This window comes from Scardinius erythrophthalmus (genome assembly GCF_964197995.2).
Source record: "Scardinius erythrophthalmus genome assembly, chromosome: 15".
Taxonomy (NCBI): Eukaryota; Metazoa; Chordata; class Actinopteri; order Cypriniformes; family Leuciscidae; genus Scardinius; species Scardinius erythrophthalmus.
Genome location: NC_138235.1, coordinates 38,619,567 through 38,643,766, shown reverse-complemented (window position 1 = coordinate 38,643,766; position 24,200 = coordinate 38,619,567). Strand labels below are relative to the sequence as shown.

General features: G+C 41.9%; 1 protein-coding gene across 1 annotated transcript; it reads left to right on the top strand.

Moving 5' to 3' along the window:
- Positions 1-3,750: 3,750 nt before the first annotated feature.
- Positions 3,751-19,639, top strand: LOC308703250 (E3 ubiquitin-protein ligase TRIM39-like; the record flags this gene model as incomplete). Its single annotated transcript, XM_081386570.1, has 6 exons — positions 3,751-4,305; positions 5,211-5,306; positions 5,740-5,961; positions 11,594-11,744; positions 18,940-18,966; positions 19,089-19,639. 6 exons carry the CDS (start codon positions 3,751-3,753, stop codon positions 19,637-19,639), a joined length of 1,602 nt encoding a protein of 533 aa, XP_081242696.1.
- Between the last annotated feature and the right edge of the window lie 4,561 nt (positions 19,640-24,200).

The window sequence follows — 24,200 nt, the reverse complement described above, 5'->3', positions numbered from 1 at the left end:
TTATTTGTGGTCATGTCACACTTAAGTGACTTTAGAAACAAGAAGTACTTGAAGTGGCGGCAGAATGAACAAATGAAAAATCAGAATGATGACTTCTCTAGTAAAAGTCACATGTCTATTAACCCTCTACAGCACAGCGCTGAAAGTTTTCTTAAGCCCTATGTTCAGTCCTATATGTTTCTATAAAAGATTGCAACCAGTTAAGGCCCTTGCACACTGAGTCCGAAATTATCGCTTGCGTTTTTTCGCTTTCGTGATTCAGTGGCTCTGAATTGTCAAAACACCATTCAAAATGCTTGCTACGGATGCGAAAAACGCAGAAAATCGTACCTGATTCGATTTTTATTTTGACGGGCGAAAGTTTCGGAGGCAGTGTACGAGCGTGATTGACATAACGTGAGGTTGTATGAATTTTTTAACGAGCGAAATTTTCGGACGCGAATTTCGGACTCAGTGTGCAAGGGCCTTTAGAATGGACAAAAAATAATCAAAGAACAGTGTAATAAGGTGTGGGAGTCGAGCAGCATTTGAAAGCAAGATTTCCTTTTCTGACACACAGTCACAGGAGCACATGATGTGAGAAGAAAGTAAGATTATTTGCTTTATAATCTTATTTTAAATGACATGAACTGTACATTAAAAAACAGTAAAAAAAAAAAAAAAAAAAACGTGTGTGTGAATGAAGGTCTAGAGAAGGTTATATAAAGTTTTTATTTTATTTTGCATGTTCAAAAATGTAGTTTTTCCTTTTGTTGGCTCAGGGCAACGTTGTGCATTAAAGGAGACATATCATGCTTTTAAATCGTTCCTTTTTACATATAAATCATACATTTGTAGTCTATATAAAGCGGAACTGCAATGCTTGGATCTGAATTCTTCATTATTATAGCTCCACAGGCCCCTTTTCTACCCCTTTTCTGATGTGCGTCTGAGAGCAACTCGTTTTGGCGCGGTCTCTTTAAATACAATTGAGACACTTCATACCCCGCCCCCTCTCCAGGATGCAGAGGTTCAACTCCACCCCGTTCGGCCATTTTTGTAGTTTGATAGCAGAGATACGATTATCTAGCGGCACAGAAACTTTTTATTCACACGTTATTAACAAAATGTCAACAACGGAAGACTTGTCCAGCCAGCCTTACATGTTCGAGCCAGAGTCGGAGCCGGAGCGAGATGAAAATGAAGACGACGAACCTGCAGAACAACGTCTTCATATGGATGTATCGCAATGGTGTGTTACTGTATTTACACATGAAACTTTGGTCTTCCGACCTTTTACCACTGTGTCGATTTATTTTGATTAATATGTGCGAGGGAGAGAGAGCAAGACAGCGTCTAGTTTGGAGACGGTGTCTTGTTTACACTTTCGCCTGGCTCCGAAGAGAGAGAGTGCGTGCGCGCGGGTCTCTCTCTCTCTGCTCGTTCTTTCAGTTAAACATGCGCCCGTCACAAGCGCGGCGGTTCATCTACATTAGACGGTGTAATGAAGCGTGTGGGTTACTACATCCAACAACCGAACATTTTAACTTACCCTCTCGTAACTTCTGCATCTTTTAGCTTGGACTACAAAATTGCAGCGAGAAATAAAAATGGCGGATTGCTCGAAGTGTTGGGCTGGAAGTCAATGTCCTTATTTGGCAGTTCCGCTGCAAATACTGTGACGTAATAGTTCACAAAACGTCATAGATAACAGAAAAATCGGAACAGGTTGAAAAATAAGGCCAAAACAGAATATAAAGATATCAACGAAGCACCTGAAGAGAATAATTTAAACTTTTCTGTACTTCTAAACACTCCAAATATACAACAAAATGCATTTAAGGGCTAAAAAGTGGATTTAGCATGATATGTCTCCTTTAAGGGGTACTTTTCAAGGATGACTTTGCTAACAATGTGTTTGGATGTTATCACATATTAATTTATCATGTATTAGAGCACAATATAAGCTCTAAATACAGTCAGTAGATTTCAGAGGTGGAAAGTAACTAATTACAAATACTTTCGTTACACTTGAGTACTTTTTTTTTTTTTTTTTTACTTTCTTGAGTATAATTAAATTGTGGTACTTTTATTTTTACTTTTACTTGAGTTGAATAAAAATAAAGTATTCAACTTCGCTACATTTATTTTTCACCAAAAATACAAAGTACTTAGCCTAGAAATCTAGATGTACCCTAGTGGCAGCAAATTTTATTTTGCTTCCAGGGTAGTTTAGCAACTCTCCGTTGACTTTCGAGCTGGAAAAACCAAACTCTGGTCAGGCCAATCACATCGTGTATAGAGTCGGTGGGCAGGCTTAACATAATGACGACAGAGTTGTGACGGTTCCGTGTGAATTCCCTGCTACTTGAAAGCAAAGAATGGCTGATGACGAACAGCGGTCTTTCGAATCGACTTTGGCCGCGACTCTGGAGGACTTGGAGTTAAACTTTTCTTTGAGAAAAGAGCAAAGAACAGCACTTAAGTCATTCTTAAAAAAGGAAGATGTGTTCGTAGTTTTGCCGGCCAGATATGGCAAACGTTGAATCTATCAACTAACACGAGCTCCGCTGTTGGGAAAATGCTCTGGTTGGTTGAAGCGCTGTCCTATTGCGTGCAGAGGGAATTTGAAAGACAGCTGTTTATCCCACCCCTCGGATTGAGCCGTGTCTATGGTGAGTTGCCAGACCTAACATCTTGATGTAGGTCTGGCTTGCCAGGCTACAAAGCACTTTGACAAAGGTGCGGACGGAGCAACAGGGCGAGCTGACATTTGACAGACACTTTTCAAACTACTACGGTGGAGCCCTGCGCTTCAGCCAATTACAGACAGATCTGAAGCATTTCAGCCAATAACAGACAGATCTGAAGCACTTCAGCCAATAACAGACAGATCTGAAGCACTTCAGCCAATAACAGACAGATCTGAAGCATTTCAGCCAATAACAGACAGAGCTGAATCGCTTCAGCCAATAACAGACAGAGCTGAAGCGCTTCAGCCAATAACAGACAGATCTGAAGCACTTCAGCCAATAACAGACAGATCTGAAGCATTTCAGCCAATAACAGACAGAGCTGAATCGCTTCAGCCAATAACAGACAGAGCTGAAGCGCTTCAGCCAATAACAGACAGATCTGAAGCGCTTCAGCCAATAACAGACAGATCTGAAGCACTTCAGCCAATAACAGACAGATCTGAAGCACTTCAGCCAATAACAGACAGATCTGAAGCACTTCAGCCAATAACAGACAGATCTGAAGCGCTGATCTTGATCTGATCTTTTATATATAAACATATCTTTTCATAATTGTATAATATGGTGTTGTAAAAACCACTTACATTTGCTGTACTATGGCTCCCAGAGACACATGTAGTTTCTGTATTTAGATTCTTCTTCTGCAGCCTAATAGATCTAACTACAGCACATGGTCTCAGACTGGCAGTCAGAGGCGGAGCTTATAGGCTCAGTGAGGTTAGAGTTAGAGGCGGAGCTTATAGGCTCAGTGAGGTTAGAGTTAGAGGTGGAGGAACTTCCTGTCAGAAACTGCTGACTCATATACGCCAGTTTATGGCACGTATGGCTGCTTTGACTGCTTGACAGTGGTTCATAGTTCAAGTTGTTATAACATATTTTAGTTATCATTTTTAACCATGCAACATACATTTTAGAACACAAACTAATTTACTCAGTGAATATTACTTGTATTATGAAAGTTGCTCTCTTCAGCAATGCAGATGATATATTGTCGTCATTACTTATATTTTCAGCCATGGCATCCTCCAGTGGTCTAGCACTAAATGAGGAGCTCCAGTGCTCCATCTGTCTGGAAGTGTTCACTGATCCAGTCACTACTCCATGTGGACACAACTTCTGCAGAACCTGCCTGAGCAAGAGCTGGCCGAACACACGGACCTGCTTCTGTCCACTCTGTAAGGAAAAATTCAGCAGAAGACCTGAGCTCAAGATTAATACAACACTCAGAGAAGTTGTGCAACACTTAAAGGAGAAGCTCAATCCAGGAGAAACTGGGGTGTTCTGTGACTTCTGTGATGGAAGAAGGCAGAAAGCAGTGAAGACCTGCCTGACGTGTCCAAGCTCTTACTGTGAGACTCATCTGGAGCCTCATCGCAGAGTCCCACATCTAAAGAAACACACACTGATCAACGCTGTGGAAAATCTGGAGGAATATATATGCCAGAAACACGAGAGACCTCTGGAGCTGTTCTGCAGAGATGACCAGACATGTGTTTGTCTGTCCTGCACTGAAGGAGAACACAGGACTCACAACACTGTTCCTATAGAGGAGGAGAGTCGAGAGAAGAAGGTAAAGAGTTACAAACAAAACACTTTAAACACCCCATGAAATGCAGTTCCCTATCAGTCAGTCACGTTCGATGTTACATCGGACTGAACTGATGTATTGGGATCTCGCCTGAGAGCAAGAACAAGCCAATGCACACTGGCGAAAGAGATTTGCATCGCAAGCCACTTTCCGCTTCCAGTTATATAAGGCAGTGTGCAAACTCACACATTAAGCTTTTGCTTCGGAGCAGAGCAGATGTTGTTTCACTTTGCTCTTCAATCATCGTTCAGTGAGTGAGTTGTTCCTTTGTTTGTGTGTCTCTCCTGCCGGGTGAATCCCCGCGGTCCTGTGGGGGATCCAACTTCTCATTCGGGGCTCCAGCAGATTGTTGAGTGGAATCCTCCAACCATGACTGGGAACATCGAACGTGACTGACTGATGTTACCTAGTCACCTGTACACAACGCCTGTACCTTCGTTGAAATGGCCGGGACCCCGTCTCAGCTCCTCCGCAGAAAACTTAATGTCAGAGTTTTACCCAGAAGCAGGGAGTGGCTTGCAATGTAAATCTCACATTGGCTTGTTCTGTTACCACTCAAAGGTGATTGGGCTCTAATGCGAGATTACAATACATCAGTTCAGTCCAACGTAACATCTCCGTTCCTTTCTTCAGGGAATAGGGGTTAGTAACATTAGTAAACCTAGACATTTTCTTTCCTGTGTCTTGACATGTTTAAGAACCTTTCATTATATCTGATAAAAGCTGATTTTGTCACTCTCAAAACAGTCAGACATGGACTAAAAGATTTAAACTATTATTTTGAATTAATTTGATCTTTAAATGGTTTTAAACAAATAAATTAGACTGTAAGAAGATGGAAAGCTCTATCCAGGGATAAATGTGTCTGTGTTTTTCTCTGTATGTAGAATCAGCTGGTTCAGACACAGACAGATGTTCATCAGATGATCCAGGACAGAATGAAGAAGATTCAAGAGATTAAACACGCAGTAGAGCTGAGAAAGGTTTGTGCTTTGATCAACCCGAGTTCATATCCTGACTCATGGTAGTTTCCGATCCCCATTTCACTTTCACTTTCTAACTATCCTAACAAAAAAATACATTAAAAAAAATTATATGCATCATAATAGTTAAATCTATTTAATAAAAGCTTTGAATTACATTGTGAGTTCTGCCATCATCTAGTAACCCTCATGTTGCTCCAAACACATATGATTTTTTCCACAAATCTGTTGTATGAGTTCTATTGGAGTTCTTCAACAGCTCGTCCTCAAGAGCAGCACAAACATTTATTTTGTGTTCCACTGAAAATCACACATTTCAAGTAACATAAGGTTAATTAAAGATGATAGAATTTTCATTTTGGGGTGAACTTTCCCTGTAAATAATATGTGGATACGGAATAGATTAACAATTAGAACTGTTCTCATTCATCAGAGAAACACAGAGGAAAGTGTTGAGATCTTCACTGATCTGATCCGCTCCATTAAGAAATGTCAGTCTAAGCAGCTGAAGATGATGGAGGAACAGCAGAAAGCAGCAGAGAAACAGGCTAAAGATCTCATTAAAGAGCTGCATCAGGAAATCACTGAGCTGAAGAGGAGAAACACTGAGCTGGAGCAGCTCTCACACACTGAAGATCATCTCCATCTCATACAGGTCTGTCAACATCTGTCTCAGTCAATATGTACAATATTACAGGACAAACACTCTGTTCTTTAAGGTCCACCCAGTTGGCCCAACGACGGTGTCCAATGGTGTGGCTGAAGGTTTCTGTGTCTTCTGTCTTTTCAGTGCACAAAGTGATTTCATTTCAATTACACTTTTATCTGACTCAATTTTATCTTGACCTTGAATTTAGGTTGGAATGCCAATGGATTATTGGTCATTTATATTTATCTAGATATTTTATTATTCTGTTTAACTCTTTACTTTAGATTGTACTTGTTCACTTGGATTCCATTGTTGTTCAGAGTCTCACACTGTTAACATGAATCTCACGGTCACAAACTCGCCAGTCTGATCATTAGTCAGAGCAAAGGTTATGACTAATAACATTTAATAGGCCGCCCAATGCCATTATTTAAATAGTAATTCCGTTTGGTCCCTTACAGTCGCCTATATAACAACTTGGTTAAAGCTCAAACAATATCCAGAGGTTATGGCTAATTCTATAAAGTAATGTTGCTTGCTATTATTTAAATTGTATTGTCTAGCTCCCTATAGTGAATGCAACTATATAACAACTTAACTAAAATCAAGCAGTTATTCAGACATCTAGAACCTCACCTGATGTGCTGCATGCTCTAACCTGAGATCTAGTATGGTACAACAGTACAACACTACAACAGTAATAATCTCAGATAAGTCAGGCAAAGTTATAATGCCAATTACATAATCAATACAAAACAATACAAAATGCTCAGAAATAAAGAGTAAAATATGCATACATGACATATGAAAGATGCATAATGCTGAGTGTATGGAAGACCTTCAGCATTATTGGTTGATCTGACTACAGAATCAGAACAAGACAAAACATCCTCCAAATGGAGGCACTAAAGATCCCAGACTTGGGTAGTTTAGACCTTATTGAGGACAGAAGGTAATTTGCATGAAATACACTGGTAAAGGGCTCTCCCTCCACAGTAAGCAAAGTATTTCTAAACTCTCTAACTTGTAGCTTGTGGTCTATTTCTCTGGACTTGAGACCATTGTACCAATCGCACTGAAACCTTTAAAATGATACCAAACATGACTGTCAATTCACTTGCATTGACAGAACATTATATTTTTCATGTAATCATTCTGATTGAACTGAGTGAAGGGAAGAATGGGTGAAGGGAAGGGATAAATTGTGAAGGAAGGACAAGAGTGAAAGAAGCTTTCCCACATATTCACTCTATGGGGTGTGGAGACGGATGCCGGCATGTGTTTGTTTCTTGTGCTTGAGGATACGTTTACACGACAACAATATGATGAAAATGGAGAAGTTTTTCCTTTGAGTTTTCTTCGACACCATTATCAAAACAATCGCCATTCATCTGCTGCCAGACCATTAGATGCATGACATCATCGTCTTCAGAGATTTGCGTTTTTATTGTTTACACGGAGACCATTTTTAAAAACTTGTACTTTGAAACCCGTTTTCAGGAACCCAAAACGCCATGGTCGTGTACTGTAAATGAACGGGGCAAAACATAATTTTTTAAAACGTTTTTAGCTGAAAACATCATGCAAACAGCCCCTGAGTTCAGTTTAGTCTTAATTGCATCCTAGTTAGTCTCATTGGTAACTGATTACATTCAGCTGTCTGTCATTACGTTTTTCTCCTAAGTAGTTATTTTATTCATATTTTATGTAATATTTTAGTATTTCCATTTTCATTTTAGTTAAAGTTTTAATAATTTAGTTGTTTTTTGACATTTGTATACATTTTTTTATGTTTTAAATGTTTATAGTTTTATTAATTTTTATTTCAGTTGTAGTTTCAGTTAGACTAAATGAAAATGAGAAATATTCCTGTCTTGGGATTGTGGGGGAAACCAGAGGGTTTTTAGTGTGTGTGGTTTTAGTTTCAGTGAACGTACTCGGTTACTAACGTAACCTCGGTTCCTGAGAGTAAGGGAACGAGTACTGCGTAGCTAATACGCAGTGGGGGGAAACTCCTTTCCTCAAAAAAAAATATTGAAGCTAATAATTTAAAACGCAGTGCAGTTGCACAGCGAACACAGCAGAGCGTCTAGCTCGCCCATTGACTGTGCTGTGGCAACTGCACAACCTATGGCCTAGCGCCTCTGACACGCAACCCTATCAAGTGACTTAGTGACATGGCATAAGCCTATAAAATAAGCCCATTCTAGCCATATAGCAGGTTTAAATAGACTGAAGCGACAAATCCTGACAGATTGCAATAGTACTCGTTCCCTTACTCTCAGGGAACTGAGGTTACGTTAGTAACCGAGTACGTTCCCTTTCGAGAACGGTCACTTCGTATTGCGTAGCTAATACGCAGTGGGGATGCAATGTAAAACGCCGCACTATTAACAACTGGCTGCATACAACTGGAGCCTAGGGAAGCACCCAAGGCTCACAGACAAAAGCCACAATAAACCCCAATATAGTGACAGTAACCAGACCTGAGTCTGCTTTCATGAATAAGGGGCTGGAGCATAAGAGCCAGGCTCGCTCCAGACATAAGTCCCAGGACAATTGTGCTTATGGACAGTAATAGATAGACTGATAAGACCAGACATCGTCTGGACCAGCTGCCGCACATATGTCTTGAATTGGTACACCACTAGACCAAGCCCACGAAGAGGCCATGTCTCTCGTAGAATGGGCTCTAGCGCCTATGGGGCAAACCTGCCCACGGCCTCATATGCTAGAGAGATGGCGTCTACTATCCATCTAGATAGCCTCTGCTTCATGACCCTTTAGTGCTCCGGTCTGTGTGAGAGTAAGGGAACAGTCTGCCTGAGAGTAAGGGAACGAGTAGTGCGTAGCCTGCCGCACTATTGCAATCTGTCAGGATTTGTCGCTTGATCTGTGTGTCAATAATTGGGTCTTCGACTGAGACATAATGAGCCAATCGTCAAGATAGTTCAGCACGCGCACTCCCTGTTGCCTCAGCGTCCATGCACTTCGTGAAAGTACGAGGTGCTAGGGACAGACCGAACGGTAGGATATTGATTAACCGTATTGATAAACCGGTCCCTCAAAGGCGAATCTCAAGAATGGCCTGTGATTGGGCGTTATCTGAATGTGAAAGTAAGCATCTTTCAGATCCACCTCAAAAAAACAATCCCCCTGGCGAACCTGCGCAAGGATTTGTTTGGTAGTTATCAATCTGAACAGCCGTCTTATAAGAGCTTTGTTCAGATGTCTCAGATCTAAAATGGGGCAGGTGCCACCGTCCTTCTTTGGTACAAGGAAGTAGCGGCTGTAAGCCCTGACTGACTCAGCGTGGGGGGGACTAATTCTATCGCCCCTTTTGCTAGTAGGTTTTGTATTTAGGCGCGAAGCACGTAAGCTACGTTGCTTCTCACCGAAGTCTAGACGACTGCCTGAAATCACGGGGGTCTGTGAGCGAATTGGAGCGAATAACCTCGCTTTATGATGTTCATAACCTAAACTGACACTTCGGGGATGGCTTGCCAGGCCTCGGCCCTTGTGGCTATAGGGTTTGAATGACAACTGGGGATGGGCCGCCTAGCATAGGGGGACCTATTACCTGTGTTTTGTGTTTTGAAACATACTCTTTTGTGCTTCAGTGCAGCGTGTCTTATGACGGGCTCAGACTGATTTGTGAACACTCATGTCTCGCTCTATCAGAGCTGCTGTCAAAGCAGTGACTATCTGTGGTGGCGCACGTTTCTTAGCGGGCGCGCTGACTGCAGTGATAGTGTGCGGTATCAGTGGCGCGTGCTTTGTAACGGGCCTGGTGACTGATTTGAGAACGTTTCCAGCCACCTGTGAGCGGGGGGCTGTAGGGGAAACATTTACAGTATTTCTCACCCTGTTTGAGCTGCTGTGAGAACAGTGTTTGTTTGCAGCGGTGCGCGCTTTACAGCTGGCCCATTGACTGCAGTTATAGTCCGCTCTGTTTGTTTGGATTGACAGAGAAGTGCTCTTATTGTGCTTATTGGCTCTCTGATAAAGCAGCGTTAGTTTGCAGGAGGTGTGTGCTCGTAATGGGCCCTTGCTGCAGTTAAAGCATCTACAGTCACCTGAGCTAAGAGGGAACTAAGAGGGAACTGTGAGGGATTAGCAAGCTCTCTTTGAAGGTGTTGAATAACACCGGAGAAAATCTCTGGAGAAAGTGAGTCACGCGGGAGGCGGGGCTGGCGTGGGCTCACTCGTTCTGACGCTCATTGTGTTCGTCTGAATCATGCTGAAGACGCACGACACGGAGGGCGCGCGCAACAGAAAAGTGGCTTCGAGGTGAGTTGAAGGCGCTGTCCGCTGTATGCAAGGCTCGCTCTAGCTGTTTGGCTTGTTTCCACGGCGAAGGCTTCAGAGGAGTCAGAGATATGAAGAGTCGCTGAAGGAGTGATAATCTGCTATATGGCCAGAATGGGCTTCCTTTATAGACTGATGCCACGCCCATTTAGGCGTGCTCTGACGTGTCTGGCGGCAAGTCACTTGATTGGGTCGCACGTCAGAGGCGCTAGGCCATAGGTTGTGCAGTTGCCACAGCACAGCCAATGGGTGAGCTAGACGCTCTGCTGTGTTCGCTGTGAGCTGCACTGCGTTTTAAATTATTAGCTTCAATATTTCTCGAGGAAAGGAGTTTCCCCCCACTGCGGATTAGCTACGCAATACGAAGTGACCGTTCTCGAAAGGGAATTAAAAGAACCCTCCATCAGAAATCTCCACGTCTGCAGCTTTACACACACCAAACTTTACAGTTTTATTCCTGTCTATATTCTAAAGGTTTTTACTGAGGGGTTTGTTCATATATCATTCACCTGATTTATACAACATCTTATTCCTAAAAACATGATGAAAAAGCATTTTTTTTCTGTCTGCTATTTTCTGATTTAAGGAGTAAAAAAAAATCCAAAATCGCATCAGTAAAAACCTTTAACTCTAATATGTCAACAAAATCAAACAAGAATGTTGAACCTGGCTTTATTCAATATTTAGATATTTTGCTTTATTCTGTTCTTGATATTTAATCAAATCAGTGCATATTCAATTAGACAATGCTTCATTTGCATATTTAACTATTTAAGAAATGTTTTAATACAGAATATATAAGCAATTCTTCATGTAATCAATCAACTAGAGGAAGTATGGTGATATAATCCATATCCATACAGAAGTTTTGCCTCAACTGTGTTAGAAAGCTCCTGTCTAAAACTGTCACGGGGACACACAGGAAAATAATTATTAAAGTGTAATCCATCTCGTAGTCATCCAGGCAAGGTTCAAAATCCATGATAGCAGTCCAATAAACACAAGAAACAAAACAAGAAACAGGCAAAAACGCAGACCAGAAGTGTAGTGACGATTAACAAGGACTCTGTAACAAAACACTAAACAGGCAGGGTATTTATACACACAGAAACTAACAATCATGATGGGGAACAGCTGGGTGCAATGAACAGTGATGAGTGCAGATAAGGATTGTGGGGAATGCAGTTCCTAATGTGAATGACACCGTGGGGAAGAGGACCTCAGGTGGACACCCAGGGAAACAAACCAGACACTGTGACAAAAACATATCGTATTAACTGCTTTAAAACTAATTATCATATTTAACAGTCTTCCCTCTCTCCTGCTGTAGATGAGCTCATCCCTGAACACTCGTCCACACACCAAGAACTGGACTGAGATCAGGATTGACTCTGATGTGAATGTGAACTCTCTGAAAAGAGCTCTGACTCAACTGAAGAAAACTCTAGATGAGACACTGAATGAAAAACTCAGTCAAACTGGTATGTGAATATCAAATACAGTGTAGAGAGTTATTTTTTTTTTAATTAAGTAATTAACAAATTAAGTTTTTCAAGGAATATTTTGGGTTGAATAAAAAGTTGGTGATCACCATAATTATTTTGTCTCAGTCTGCAAAAGATCACACTGTTTGAGAAATATAATCATAACATAACTTAAACTTGCCATGTTAGCATTTGACTGGTATGATAAAATCACTTACTAAACCTAGTCTATGTTCAAACTTCAGTTATATCCAAACTTTAACTGTTATAACCAGTTATTGCAGTATTGCTTTAACTTAATTTAGAGACATGTAAATGATATGATGTGACTATTCATGAACAAACACTAATACAAATCACTGTAAAAATTGTTACATGCTATTTAAAAAAAAAATTATGGTAACAATATTACATTTAGATTTAGATTTCATTAAAGAAATCAAGCCTTAAAAACTACTCAAAAATATCATATTTTTAAGGGTTAATTTCTTTAATGAAATCTACCTAAATAATATAAAATCTCCTAAATTATTTAATATATATGACACAATGAATTTAATATTTTCTTTGTGAAATGTGTTTTTCATTTCCAGCCATGTGTAAAGCATGCTGGGAACTAACAATGGTGTCTCTAAATAAAACTGCATAATTGAACTAATTCTCTAAAAAATAAATAGTAGCCTTTTTTCCTTCATTTAATCAGCTTAATTGGTTCCTCAATTCAAGCCTCAAAATTTAAAGTTTCCTTAAAAAATTAGGAAAATGTATCTCATGGTTTTATTAGTGAAATGTTCTCATGCCACTGATGCTGCCAGTAGAGAGAAACTCACTGTTAACGCTAGTTACGCATGTAACTGTGGTTCTGTGAATTCTGGATGACCGCCAGAGGCAGTGTAAACACTATGGATTATCGCAGCGCCTGCTAGATAGGTCGAGAGAATATACCAACAAAGTCATGTGGCGTGACGTATGCTGAGCCCTAGAGGGTATAGGCTACAGTAGCTCAGCACTCTACCTCGGTACGCCTTTCTCGCGCATTCCGAGTGACTGAGAACTCTGGCGGTCATCCAGAATTCACAGAACCTCAGTTGCATGCGTAACTAGCATTCTGTTTCATTCTTACTGACCGCCAGAGACAGTGTAAACACTATGGATGACACATACCAACATAGTCATGAGGAATGCCACCCACCTGATGAATTAAGGCTGCTCCAGAAGAACCGCAAAACTAATGGCATGATGAGCAGCAACGTTGACCTTATAAAACCGGACAAACATGCATGGAGAAGCCCAGGTAGCAGCAGTGCAGATATCTACCAGGGAAAATCCTCTAAAAACAGGCCATGAAGATGAGATGTCCCTAGTGGAATGGCAAGTTAGTCCCCGGGGCAGTGGTCTCCCTGCTGTCTTGTAAGCCAGCGTAATGGTCTCTACTATCCAGTTCGACAATCTCTGCTTCGACACTGAAGCGCCCTTCTTCACACCACCATAGCAGACAAATAACTGGTCTGACTGTCTAAATTGAACAGTAGAGTTCACATAACACTTCAAGGCACAAACAGGACACAAAAGTTGGGCACTTGAATTAGACCCTGAAGAAGTCTGAAAAGAGGCCAGTTCAATGTGCTGATTTACAAACTGAGGAAGAAGGACCTTCGGAAGAAAAGAAGGATTGGGTCGTAGAACCACCCCGGAGTCATCCGGTAACCAGAGCAAGCACAGTTCGCTAACAGCGCGTGCAACTCACTGACTCGTTTCACAGTAGCAATAGCTAAAAAAAAATAAGTCTTTAAGGACAACCATTTAATGTCAATGCTTTGCAAGGGCTCAAACTGGGGTGAGCACAGGAATGCAAGCACGAGTGACAAATCCCACACAGGAAAATGAGGATCCCGAGCAGGGTTCAGACGGCGCGCGCCCTTCAGAAAACTGCAGACAAGACTGTGAGAGCCAAGAGAAGAGCCACCAACTGGAACATCATATGCAGAAATTGCAGCTACGTACACTTTCAACGTGGAAGCCGCTTTTCCTTCCTCCAGTAAATGTTGAAGAAAGCTTAAGATACTCGGAATGTCACATGTTGCAGGATCGAGCCCCTGTTCCTCACACCATGCAGAAAAAAAGCTTCCAACGGGAAGCATAAATCTGTCGTGTGGAAGAAGCCCTAGCATTAGAGATGGTGTGAATAACAGCAGGGTCACAATGCTCCAGGGAAGGATTTAGCCCAATGGCCAGACCCAAAGCTGCAGACGAGCCGGGTCCGGGTGCCAGACACTGGCCTCCAGCTGGGAGAGGAGGTCCTTCTTGGGGGGAAACTTCCATGGATTTCCTGTCAGAAGTCTCAGCAACAAAGGAAACCATGGTCTGGATGGCCACCGTGGTGCCACAAGTAACACTCTGTGCTTGCACAGGGAGATCCTGTGCAACGTCTCCTATAACAGAGGGATAGGTGGAAACACATATAGCAGGCAGTTCGGCCATTCGTGAGACAGCGCATCCTGGCCCAGGGGGCTGGACACTTCTGTCCTTGCGAACCATAATCTGCAGTGGGTGGTCATCTCTGAAGCAAAAAGATCCACCTCTGCTCTTCCAAATCGTAGCCAGATCTCCTGTACTACATCTGGATGAAGCCTCCATTCCCCTGGATGTACTGGAAAGACCTGGAAAGAGCATCCGCTGTCTGGTTGCACGCTCCTGGAATATGAGCTGCCCTCAGTGAAGCGAGACGTGGCTGACACCATGTCAGGATCTCGTAAGTCAGCCGTAGAGACCTGCGGGATCTCGTGCCGCCCTGGTGGTTCAGATGGAACACTGTTGAGGTATTGTCGGACCGAACAAGAACATGGCGGCCTGCCAGAACCGGCATGAAGTACTTTAGAGCCAAGAACACTGCCCTTAGTTCTAGCAGGTTGATATGTTCTGTGGCCTGGACCAGCGCCCGCAAATACCCCTCCAATTCCACGTTGCCCCCCATCCTGTGAGGGAAGCATCTGCTGTGACCAACTCCCGATGAGAGGGAACAACACCCAGAGGCACTCCTGCCTTTAGAAACTTTAACTGTCTCCACCGCCGCAACACACATATGCAATGGTGAGAAATTATAACCAGTCGATGGCAATGCCTGGTGGGATCTAGCCGCAAACTGTTGTTCCATAACTGGAGTGGTCTGAGGTGGAGTAAACCCAGGGGGATCGCCACTGTAGCCGCTGTTAACATCCCTATCAGTCGTAGGACCACCTCGTACTGCAAAGACACCCCCGGGTGAAAGCGAGCCAAAAGTTGCAGAATGTTCGTCACACGTTCATGAGACAGGGAGGCAGACATTAGACAGGAATTCAGGGTCATTCCTATGAACGTAGTGGTCTGTGATGGAATCAGATGGCTATTTTTCTCGTTCACAGAAAACCCCAGCTTCTGCAAAAGCAGAATCTGTCTCAAAAGCAGTCTGGAGTCTTGTTCAGCCTGCCGCTCTGTTGGGGCACAGAGAAGCCAGTTGTCCAAATAAGGAAGAATATGCATACCTCTCTTCCAAAGAGGAGACAAAGCTGCACTCACACACCTTGTGAAGACGCAAGGAGCAAGGGAAAGGCTGAAGGGTAGCACTTTGAACTGGTAAGCTTGATTCAGGAAACTGAAACGCAGAAACTTTCTGTGATGTACAGCAATTGGGACATGAAAGTATGCATCTTTCAGGTCGACACTTACAAACCAATCGTCTGCAGTCACAGACCGAAGAACATCGGCTGTGCGCAGCATTCGAAAAGGAAGGACCTTCAGGAACAAATTCAGAAGCCTCAAATCAAGAATTGGGCAGAAACCACAGTCCTTCTTCGGAACAAGAAAATATGTTGAATAGAACCCATCTCCCTGAACGAGGGGATGAACTTTTTCTATGGCTCCCTTCTCTAACAGTGAACAAATTTCCAGAGAGAGAGCCACTGCGTGAACCGCGTCTCTGACAATCGTAGGAACAATTCTTGAAAATCTGGGAGGCCGGCGTCGAAACTGTAGAGTATATGCCCTGCTCAGAGTCGCCATCACCCAGGGATCTGCTGTGTTGGATCTCCAGTACTCCAGTTGACCTATTGAAAAACGATCGACCACCGGCCTGACTGCCTCAGGCTTTATGTGTGCGATTTTTAGTGTTCGTTGGGGGCGCTGACGGGGTCCTCCTGGAAACTGTCGATGAGGGGGGCGAAAAACTCTCGCATCTTCAGGAACACGAGGTCTTTGAGGGGGCTGTGACTGAGGTGTAGCGTGCCGGCGGAAACGTTGCTCCGATGTGGCATAGACATCCTAAAGGTAGGGTTGCGCTGCACCTGTGTCAGTTGACGAGTGGCTTCAGACAGCTTTACCCTCTTTTCCAACAGTTTGGACCAAAAAGATGCCCAGGAACAAATGGAAGATCTCTCAAGGTTTTCTTACAGTCCTCCGGCAATCGTGCTTGGGCAAGCCACACTTGGCGGCGGGCTGCCAGAAGCGTGGCTGTAAGACTACCCAGCTCGCGGGTCACATGGCCTGTTGCCAACAGAGCAGTTTGCAGAAACTGTGAAATAGAGGGATCCGCATTTGCAGGTTCCAGCATACTGGTGGCAGCAAGAAGTAACTGGCAGATTGTGTTTTCTGCTCGAGTAATGTAGGCAACAGACTCATATGCCTTTTTTAGCAAGGAATCCGTACGACCACATTGCGCACTGGGACATCGCACATTCCCTCGTAGAGCCTCATCAGGAGACACCACCAAAGGTGCCACAGGCTGCTCTATTTCCGGAGCACGACCCACCCCGATAGAATCTGCTTCAGCCATAGATGCTAGCGTTCGAGCAATCTTTGAGAGCCACTTAGGCGGACCAGAACCAGTGAGAGCATTTGAGAATTCAGCCACAAAATCCTTACATGGTGGCATGGCAAAAGAAGTTGCAGCTGTGGTCTGTCTGAAAAACACATTTGTTTGGGCAGATTGGACAGGTGACTCATCAAGTCCTAGATGAGCAACTGCCATTCGAAGCACAGCCAAAGTCTCATCGGAGGAGGACTGGGCTTGTCCAGACGACTGAACTGACCCCCCACTAGACCCCTCCGCTGCTGGGTAACCAGTGAAAACAGCCTGAGGCGATGGTTGTGCAGCAACATCCATAGTATCCCCATGATCGTGAAAAAAGGAATCTGAAGCACTTGCAGAAAGCACATCAAACTCTGAATGGTGAGAAAAACAAGGGGAATCAAGAGACTCTTACCCAGCTCCCTGATTCTGAACATTCTCATCCTCTTGTGTCATCTTCACAGGTGTAGCAGATGTGACAGGCTGAAGCGAGAAAGCACCGACACCGTCATAGAAAGTGAACCTTTCTCAACATGTGAATGTTCATCACCTCGCGATTTGGCCTTCTTAGATGGGAGGGGAGCACCAGCTGCCGCCGTCGCCCTGCGCTTCCGAGTGCGCGAAGGGGCTACATCTAACTGCCCAAGTTTCACTGTTGAATTAGGGTCTAAAGGCCATTGCACACTGAGTCCGAAATTCGCATCCGAAATTTTCGCAAGTAAAAAAAAAAATTCGACCTCACGTTATGTCAATCACGCTTGCACACTGTCTACGAAACTTTCGTCCGTAATAAAAAAATTCGGATCGGGTTCGATTTTCTGCGTTTTTCGCATCCAAAGCCAGTATTTTGAGAGATTTTTTTGACAATTCAGAGCCACCTCCCCTTTCAATCAGATCGAAATTTCGGAAAACATAACCTGTATACAGCTGTTCTGTCTGCCCAGCGCTTCCACCGGCCGTGTGTGTGTGTGTGTCCATACCATAGACTGTAAAAAGGGTCCATACCTAGACATACTGCCAGTCTCTGTTCAGGATCGATTGGTTCACGGAAATTGGTGGTCTTCTTTTTAATATGTGGCTCCAGTATCGCTAGTCAAGTCAAGTCAAGTCATCTTCATTTATATAGCGCTTTTAACAACGTAGATTGTTTCAAAGCAGCTTCACAGAGATAAGCGTATAATTTAAGGTAACAGAGATTGTTTTGGCTTTATAGCAGAGTTAAGTTATTTTCCATCTAAAGTTAGTTTTGATTGATTTGCTTCCGTCGCAACGATCATTTGTTATTAAATTAGGGGCCGCTAAGACGACACCATTCCCTCTACACAGACTTTAAACGCGAACCTGTGAGAAACGCTGATGGCGTTCACATGCCCATCTAGCCCATCTTTGATGCTAGCAAAGCATCAAACTGTTCCACCGACATTCTGAGGTAAATTTTGAATCGCTCGGGATAATTTCGCAACTCCTTGATAAGGAGGTGAAACTCTCCTTCCTCTCGGCGCAATCTCAGGATTGGATGGACCCAATATTTCCTCTTTTTATTTTTCTCTTTTTAAGAAGAAAGAGGGCAACAAAATCATCCTCACTGCTTGACAAATCCATTTAGTATTTTTTGCGTTTTTTTTCCGCAAAGGTTTAATAAATACGCATCGGACTCAGTGTGCAAGGTTTCTGTGCGTGACGAATTTTAAGGCTGACGAACACGAAAAAACGCATACAAAAATTTCGGACTCAGTGTGCAATGGCCTTAACTCGGCAAGAGGGAGCCGTCGTTCCGACATAGGCAAAAGACTGCAGTGCATGCACGGGTCCGTGAGAGCATCTCGCAGATGTTGAACACCCAAACACGACGGGCAGATGTCATGACCGTTACTGGCTAATAACACCCTCGGATAGCACCGTAAGGTTAAGTAAGCGGGATGAAAAATTAATACAAAATAAATAAAACAATAACCTCGGGTGAACCGACAGGTAATACAAACAATTATCTCACGAAAAAGAGAAGTGTCTAAAATGGCTGGCGGATTGAACCGAGGAACAAAAAATGTATTCGAGGAAAGTATTTGTCACAAATGTATTTGTAAGCTGCACTTGACAGCGCGAATAATCACTCAACCAATACAACCTATCTCAACCAGGCGAGAAAGCGAAATAGGTTGAGTGCTGAGCTACTGTAGCCTATACCCTCCAGGGCTCAGCATACTGTACGTCAAGCCACGTGACTTTGTTGGTATATTCTCTCAACCTATCGACCTGGCGCTGTGATAATCCATAATGTTTACACTGCATCTGGCGGTCAGTAAGAACGAAACAGAACCTGAAATTATTGCTATGAATAATTCATCATTATATTGTCATCTGTGTCCACAGGGTTGAAGTTTGTGCAGAAGTTTGCAGGTACAGTGTGACTGACACCATTTTATTCAATACACTCACAATACTTTGTTAATCTGTATTATATACTGTACATCTGAAAATGTTTGTTCTGAAGTTGATTGATAATGTCTGATCTCTCTCAGTGGATGTGACTCTGGATCCTGAGACAGCAGATCCACATCTCATCCTGTCTGATGATGGAAAACAAGTCAGTCATGGAGACATTAGGCGGAACATCCAAGAAAACCCAAAGAGATTTAATCAGGGTTTGTGTGTTCTGGCACAACAGGGATTCAGTTCAGGGAGATTTTACTATGAGGTGCAGGTGAAGGGAAAGACTTGGTGGGATTTAGGAGTGGCCAGAGAATCCATTAACAGGAAGAAGGCGATCTGGCTGACTCCTGAGGATGGATTCTGGACTGTGGTTCTGAGGAATGAAAATCAATATAAAGCTGGTGAACATCCACCTGTGTCTTTATCTCTGAGAGTGAACCCTGAGAAGGTTGGTGTGTTTGTGGATTATGAGGAGGGTCTGGTCTCTTTTTATGACGTGGAGTCCAGATCTCATATCTACTCTTTCACTGGTCAGACTTTCACTGAGAAACTCTATCCATATTTCAGCCCAGGCCGTAATGATGAAGGTAAAAACTCAAACCCACTGATCATCACTCCTGTCTCAACTTTAATGGATTAGAATATGTAAAGGAAAACCAAAAAAAGATTTTGGACTAAACCACAATCAAGTAGATTTTACCAGAACACTTTATAATAATACAGTAATAAAGCACTTAAGTAATTTACAAACTATTAGTTTATAGTTAATTAATAGTTTATAAACTGGAGTTAATACATTAATAAACTATATACAAATAATGAGATCTTCATTCATTGTCACTGTAATTAAAGTGTTATTGTTTAATTTGCTCATATATAAAGAGTTAGATTATGCTTTGTTAACAACTTATGAACCATAAATAGTTCTCACTTTAGATTGTGGGTTAGGTCAAAATGTGTACAAGTGCAAAAAAAAAAAACTGTATATTCAGGCCTTTAAAAATCAGTCAATGACAAATCATCAACTATAATCAAATATTTGTGAGACATATATTTGTGTGATTTGTTTAAAAAATATATTTCATCTACATTTAAATAGCCAATTTATTATGAATCTATGTATTTCTAATAAACACGATTTTTCTTTTCTTTTTCATTTATACTTTGCTTTTGCTTTTCAAATATACTATGAAATTGACATATGATTTAATATTATATATGGTTAAATTGTACATAATATGCTACACTTCCTGTGTTTCAACATGTTATTTTGTAAGGAAATCTCTGAAGCCATTTTCTCTCTCTCCTCTCCAGCTGTAAACATTGAATTACTTGTGAAATATTGAGGTTTTTGGTTTATATTGTAATAACGGCATCATCTGAATAAAGACAAGTGTTCAATTCTATAACTGATATTGAGTATAATCTAAACAGATTGCTAATTATTATGCAAATACACATTGGAGAACAATGAATATCTGCTCACATAAACATTACAACAGACAGACAGAATATAATCAAAACATGGAGGATCTTTACTGTTGAATTACATTAATTGTGAATGAAAATACTGAATTATTATTCAATGTAAATGATCCTTAAATTTAGTACATATTCTTCAAGAGAAGCGAGAGCATTAGAAGGCTTCACAATGACAGTTTTTACCACAATATCAGCAATTTGTCACTTAACAATTAAAAAACTATTATCTCAGTTTTTCACTTTCATCTTTCACATCCATCAAGTCTAAAAATGACCACAGAAATTGTCAAAAATCAATTCTATTGTGGCAAAAAGAAATGGACGGGAACTAGACAGAAAGAAACAGAAGTATTTGTTTTTACATGTTTAAAGTCAATTCTGTCATGTTTATATGATCAAATATAGTAGATAATACAGTATAACTGCTCGTCAAGACCAAGAAACATCATTATTAGTGTCATTTCCCCCAGAGACTAATCCAGATTCACTGAATTCAGAGTTACTGAACTGAATCTGTTCAATAGCAGATTCTGCATGATATTGTGAGTCAATCTACTCTGTCAAGTTATAACAGTAATGAAAAACATACTTTTGTATATAATGTATAGCATAAGCTACATTCATACATTTATACTTGTTTTATAGCCTTTAATTTTTAAATTGATTGAAGGAGAACATGGGCAGGAGGAGGATTAACATGTTTTTTACTTAATAAAAAAAGAAATAAATGTCAGATAATCAAAATAGCAGCCCTTGGGGGATCACGTGACCCTTCGACGGCGATGCAGGTTTAGTCTTTCGCTCTGCTCACTTTGCCATATTTTGTATGATCCTGTCAGTAAAATTTGAACCACTCTACATTTGACCCGTCATGAGTGCTAAGGCAGACAAAGGGGATCGGAAAAGAGAGATTCAGCAATCGCCAATTAAGAAAAAATTCAGAGATTCCGCCATCCCCAGAGAAGACCTCGACGATGCTATTGTTGGCCGCATCGAACTAGCATTTAAAGAGCAGCAAAACACGTTGAATTCGGTTGTAAATTCGGCAGTAAGAGAGGCGATGGATTCTGTTTTGATTCCAGCGTTACGCGAACTGCGTGAAGACATACAAGCGACCAACAAGTCTGTTAAAGAGCTAAGAGAGGAGTTTGAGGCCATAGATACCGCGGCGAAGCAGACACGTGACCGCGTTGACTCAGTTCAAGCAGCTGCACGTGAGGATAGAAGGACAGTCACGGGCTTAAAAAATCAGCTTGAGCGACTTACAGAGAAGATGACGGATGTGGAGGACAGGTGCAGGAGGAACAACGTACGATTGGTGGGGCTGCCAGAGGGGGCTGAGGGATCCGACGCGGCTGGTTTCCTTAGAGTTAATATCTCCAAGTGGATTCCTTCCTTGAAGGGCCGTGACATTGAGATTGACCGGGCACACCGCGTATATGACGGAGGGAGGGGCTCCGATCGGCCGCGCACTCTCATCTTCCGTGTACTGAGATGGCATGACAGATCAGATATCCTGAAGGGTGCTCGGCAGGCTTATCCGGTGAAATGCTCACAAAACAACGTCACACTGCTATTTTTTCCCGACTTCAGTCCAGCTACAGTGATCAGGAGAAAGGCATTTGGTCCGGTTTTGAAGAAGATGACAGCGCTTGGCCTCCAACCCTTCCTCATCTATCCGGCCGTAATTAAACTACGGCACAAAGGGGAACAGAAAAGCTTCGATACCCCTCAGAAAGCGGAGGATTTCTTTAGCTCCCTGTCCTAGCAGAAGACGTATGCCACGGCTCTGCGCGGGGGAACGGCGGCTGCTGTCTCTCCAGCCCGGCGGGAGGAGCTTGATGGCCGGGATGAACATGGTCCAAGCTGCTTAGGAGTGGATGAGGGCAGAATGGACATGGACGCTGTATAAACCAACAAAAACTGATATTCTCACTGATATTCTCTCCTCTCTACTACTGAGATATTGTTTCTCTATATCCGGTACACCGATCTCGTTGCTGACAAGACTGACTCCTCTTTTTTCCCTTTTGGAGGGGGCTAATGGAGAGTTGGTTTAATTAAAAATGTGTTTTGGCAGTACGAGCTTTTGGGAGACATGTCCCGCGTTGGAGTGGATCGGTCACGAACCATCACTATTTTATGTTGCTTAGTCAGACATATGTTCTCGGTAATGTGCGGTCTGAGTTGTTCCTTGTTCAAGGTTGTCGGTTGTTCATGTTTTTATGTTGTTTTTACTTTTTATAACAGACATTTATACTTTTGTTTATTTTACCGTATTTCTAAAGGGATTTCTCATCCAGGAGGTTTGGCATCTATAATATACATCAACGTTTACACGCTATATATTCAATGCATACTCTAAATATTTTATCACTTAATGTGAATGGCTTAAATTCTGCTGTTTAACGAACTCGTGTGTTAGAATATTTACATCGTAAATCTATTTCCTGTGCCTTAATTCAAGAGACACATTTAAAGCAATCTGACGTGGCACGTTTCCAGAATAAGTATTACAAACTGGCAGCTTTTTCCTGCGCTCAAAATAAAACTAAAGGGGTGCTTATCCTTGTAAACCGGAAGTTAAATTTAACAATTGAACACCTTGGTAATGATGAGAAAGGTAGATTTGTTTTTATCCGATGCAAAATATATAATAATAGGTTAGCTTTGGTCTCTATTTATGGTCCGAATGAGACAGACAGTGCATTCCTGTCACAGATTTCCAAAACTTTGCTTGAGCAGATTGACTGCCCTCTAGTGGTGGGTGGGGATTTTAATGCTGTCATAAATCCTGCTTTAGATAAATCTCAATTTGATACAACAGCCAATCTATCCTCTAAATTACTGAATAAATTTATCAATGAGCTTAATGTAATCGATCTTTGGAGAATTCAGAATATTAAATCTAAGGATTTCACTTTTTTTTCTAATAGACACAAGACTTTTTCTAGGATAGACTACATATTTCTCAGCCCATCTTTAATTTCGTCTGATTCCTCCATCTCTATATTACCAATTCTATTATCTGATCATTCTGCTGTGTTGTGCAGTGTTCCTCTTTCCGATGTTAGAGCCAAGTCCCCTAGATGGCGCTTTAACGTATCATTATTAAGTAATCAGACTTTCATTACTTCTTTAAAAGACCATATTAAGGAGTTTCTTGAAATTAATATGTCCTCTGATGTGGATCCTCAAAAACTGTGGGAGGTGACTAAGTGTGCCATACGGGGTTTCTGTATATCTTTCTCTTCTACTCTTGCCAAAGTGAAAACCCGCCAGTTTACACAATTAGAAAATAAAATCCAATCATTACAAAATCTAAAAAAAACAACATTTTACAGAGCTACAGGCTGCACAGTTGTCCTCTTTAAAAGAAGAATATGATTTGCTTTCAAAATCAAAGGCGGAATTTATTTTACACAGGACCAGGCAAAAATATTATTTTGAATCAGAGAGACCTAGTCATTTATTGGCCCTTAGGTTGAAAGAATGCGAGTCTAAGGCATATATTAGCGCAATAAAATCATCGGATGATCAGGTCACCACGAACCCTGTGGCAATTAATGATATATTTAAAGGTTTCTACACAAACCTGTATAAAGCCGAAACAGATTTTGATGAATCAATTTGTAAGCAATATTTAGATAAATTGGAACTGCCTCGGGTCTCACAGATGGATAAAGAATCTTTGGAGGCCCCATTAAGTTTGGAGGAAC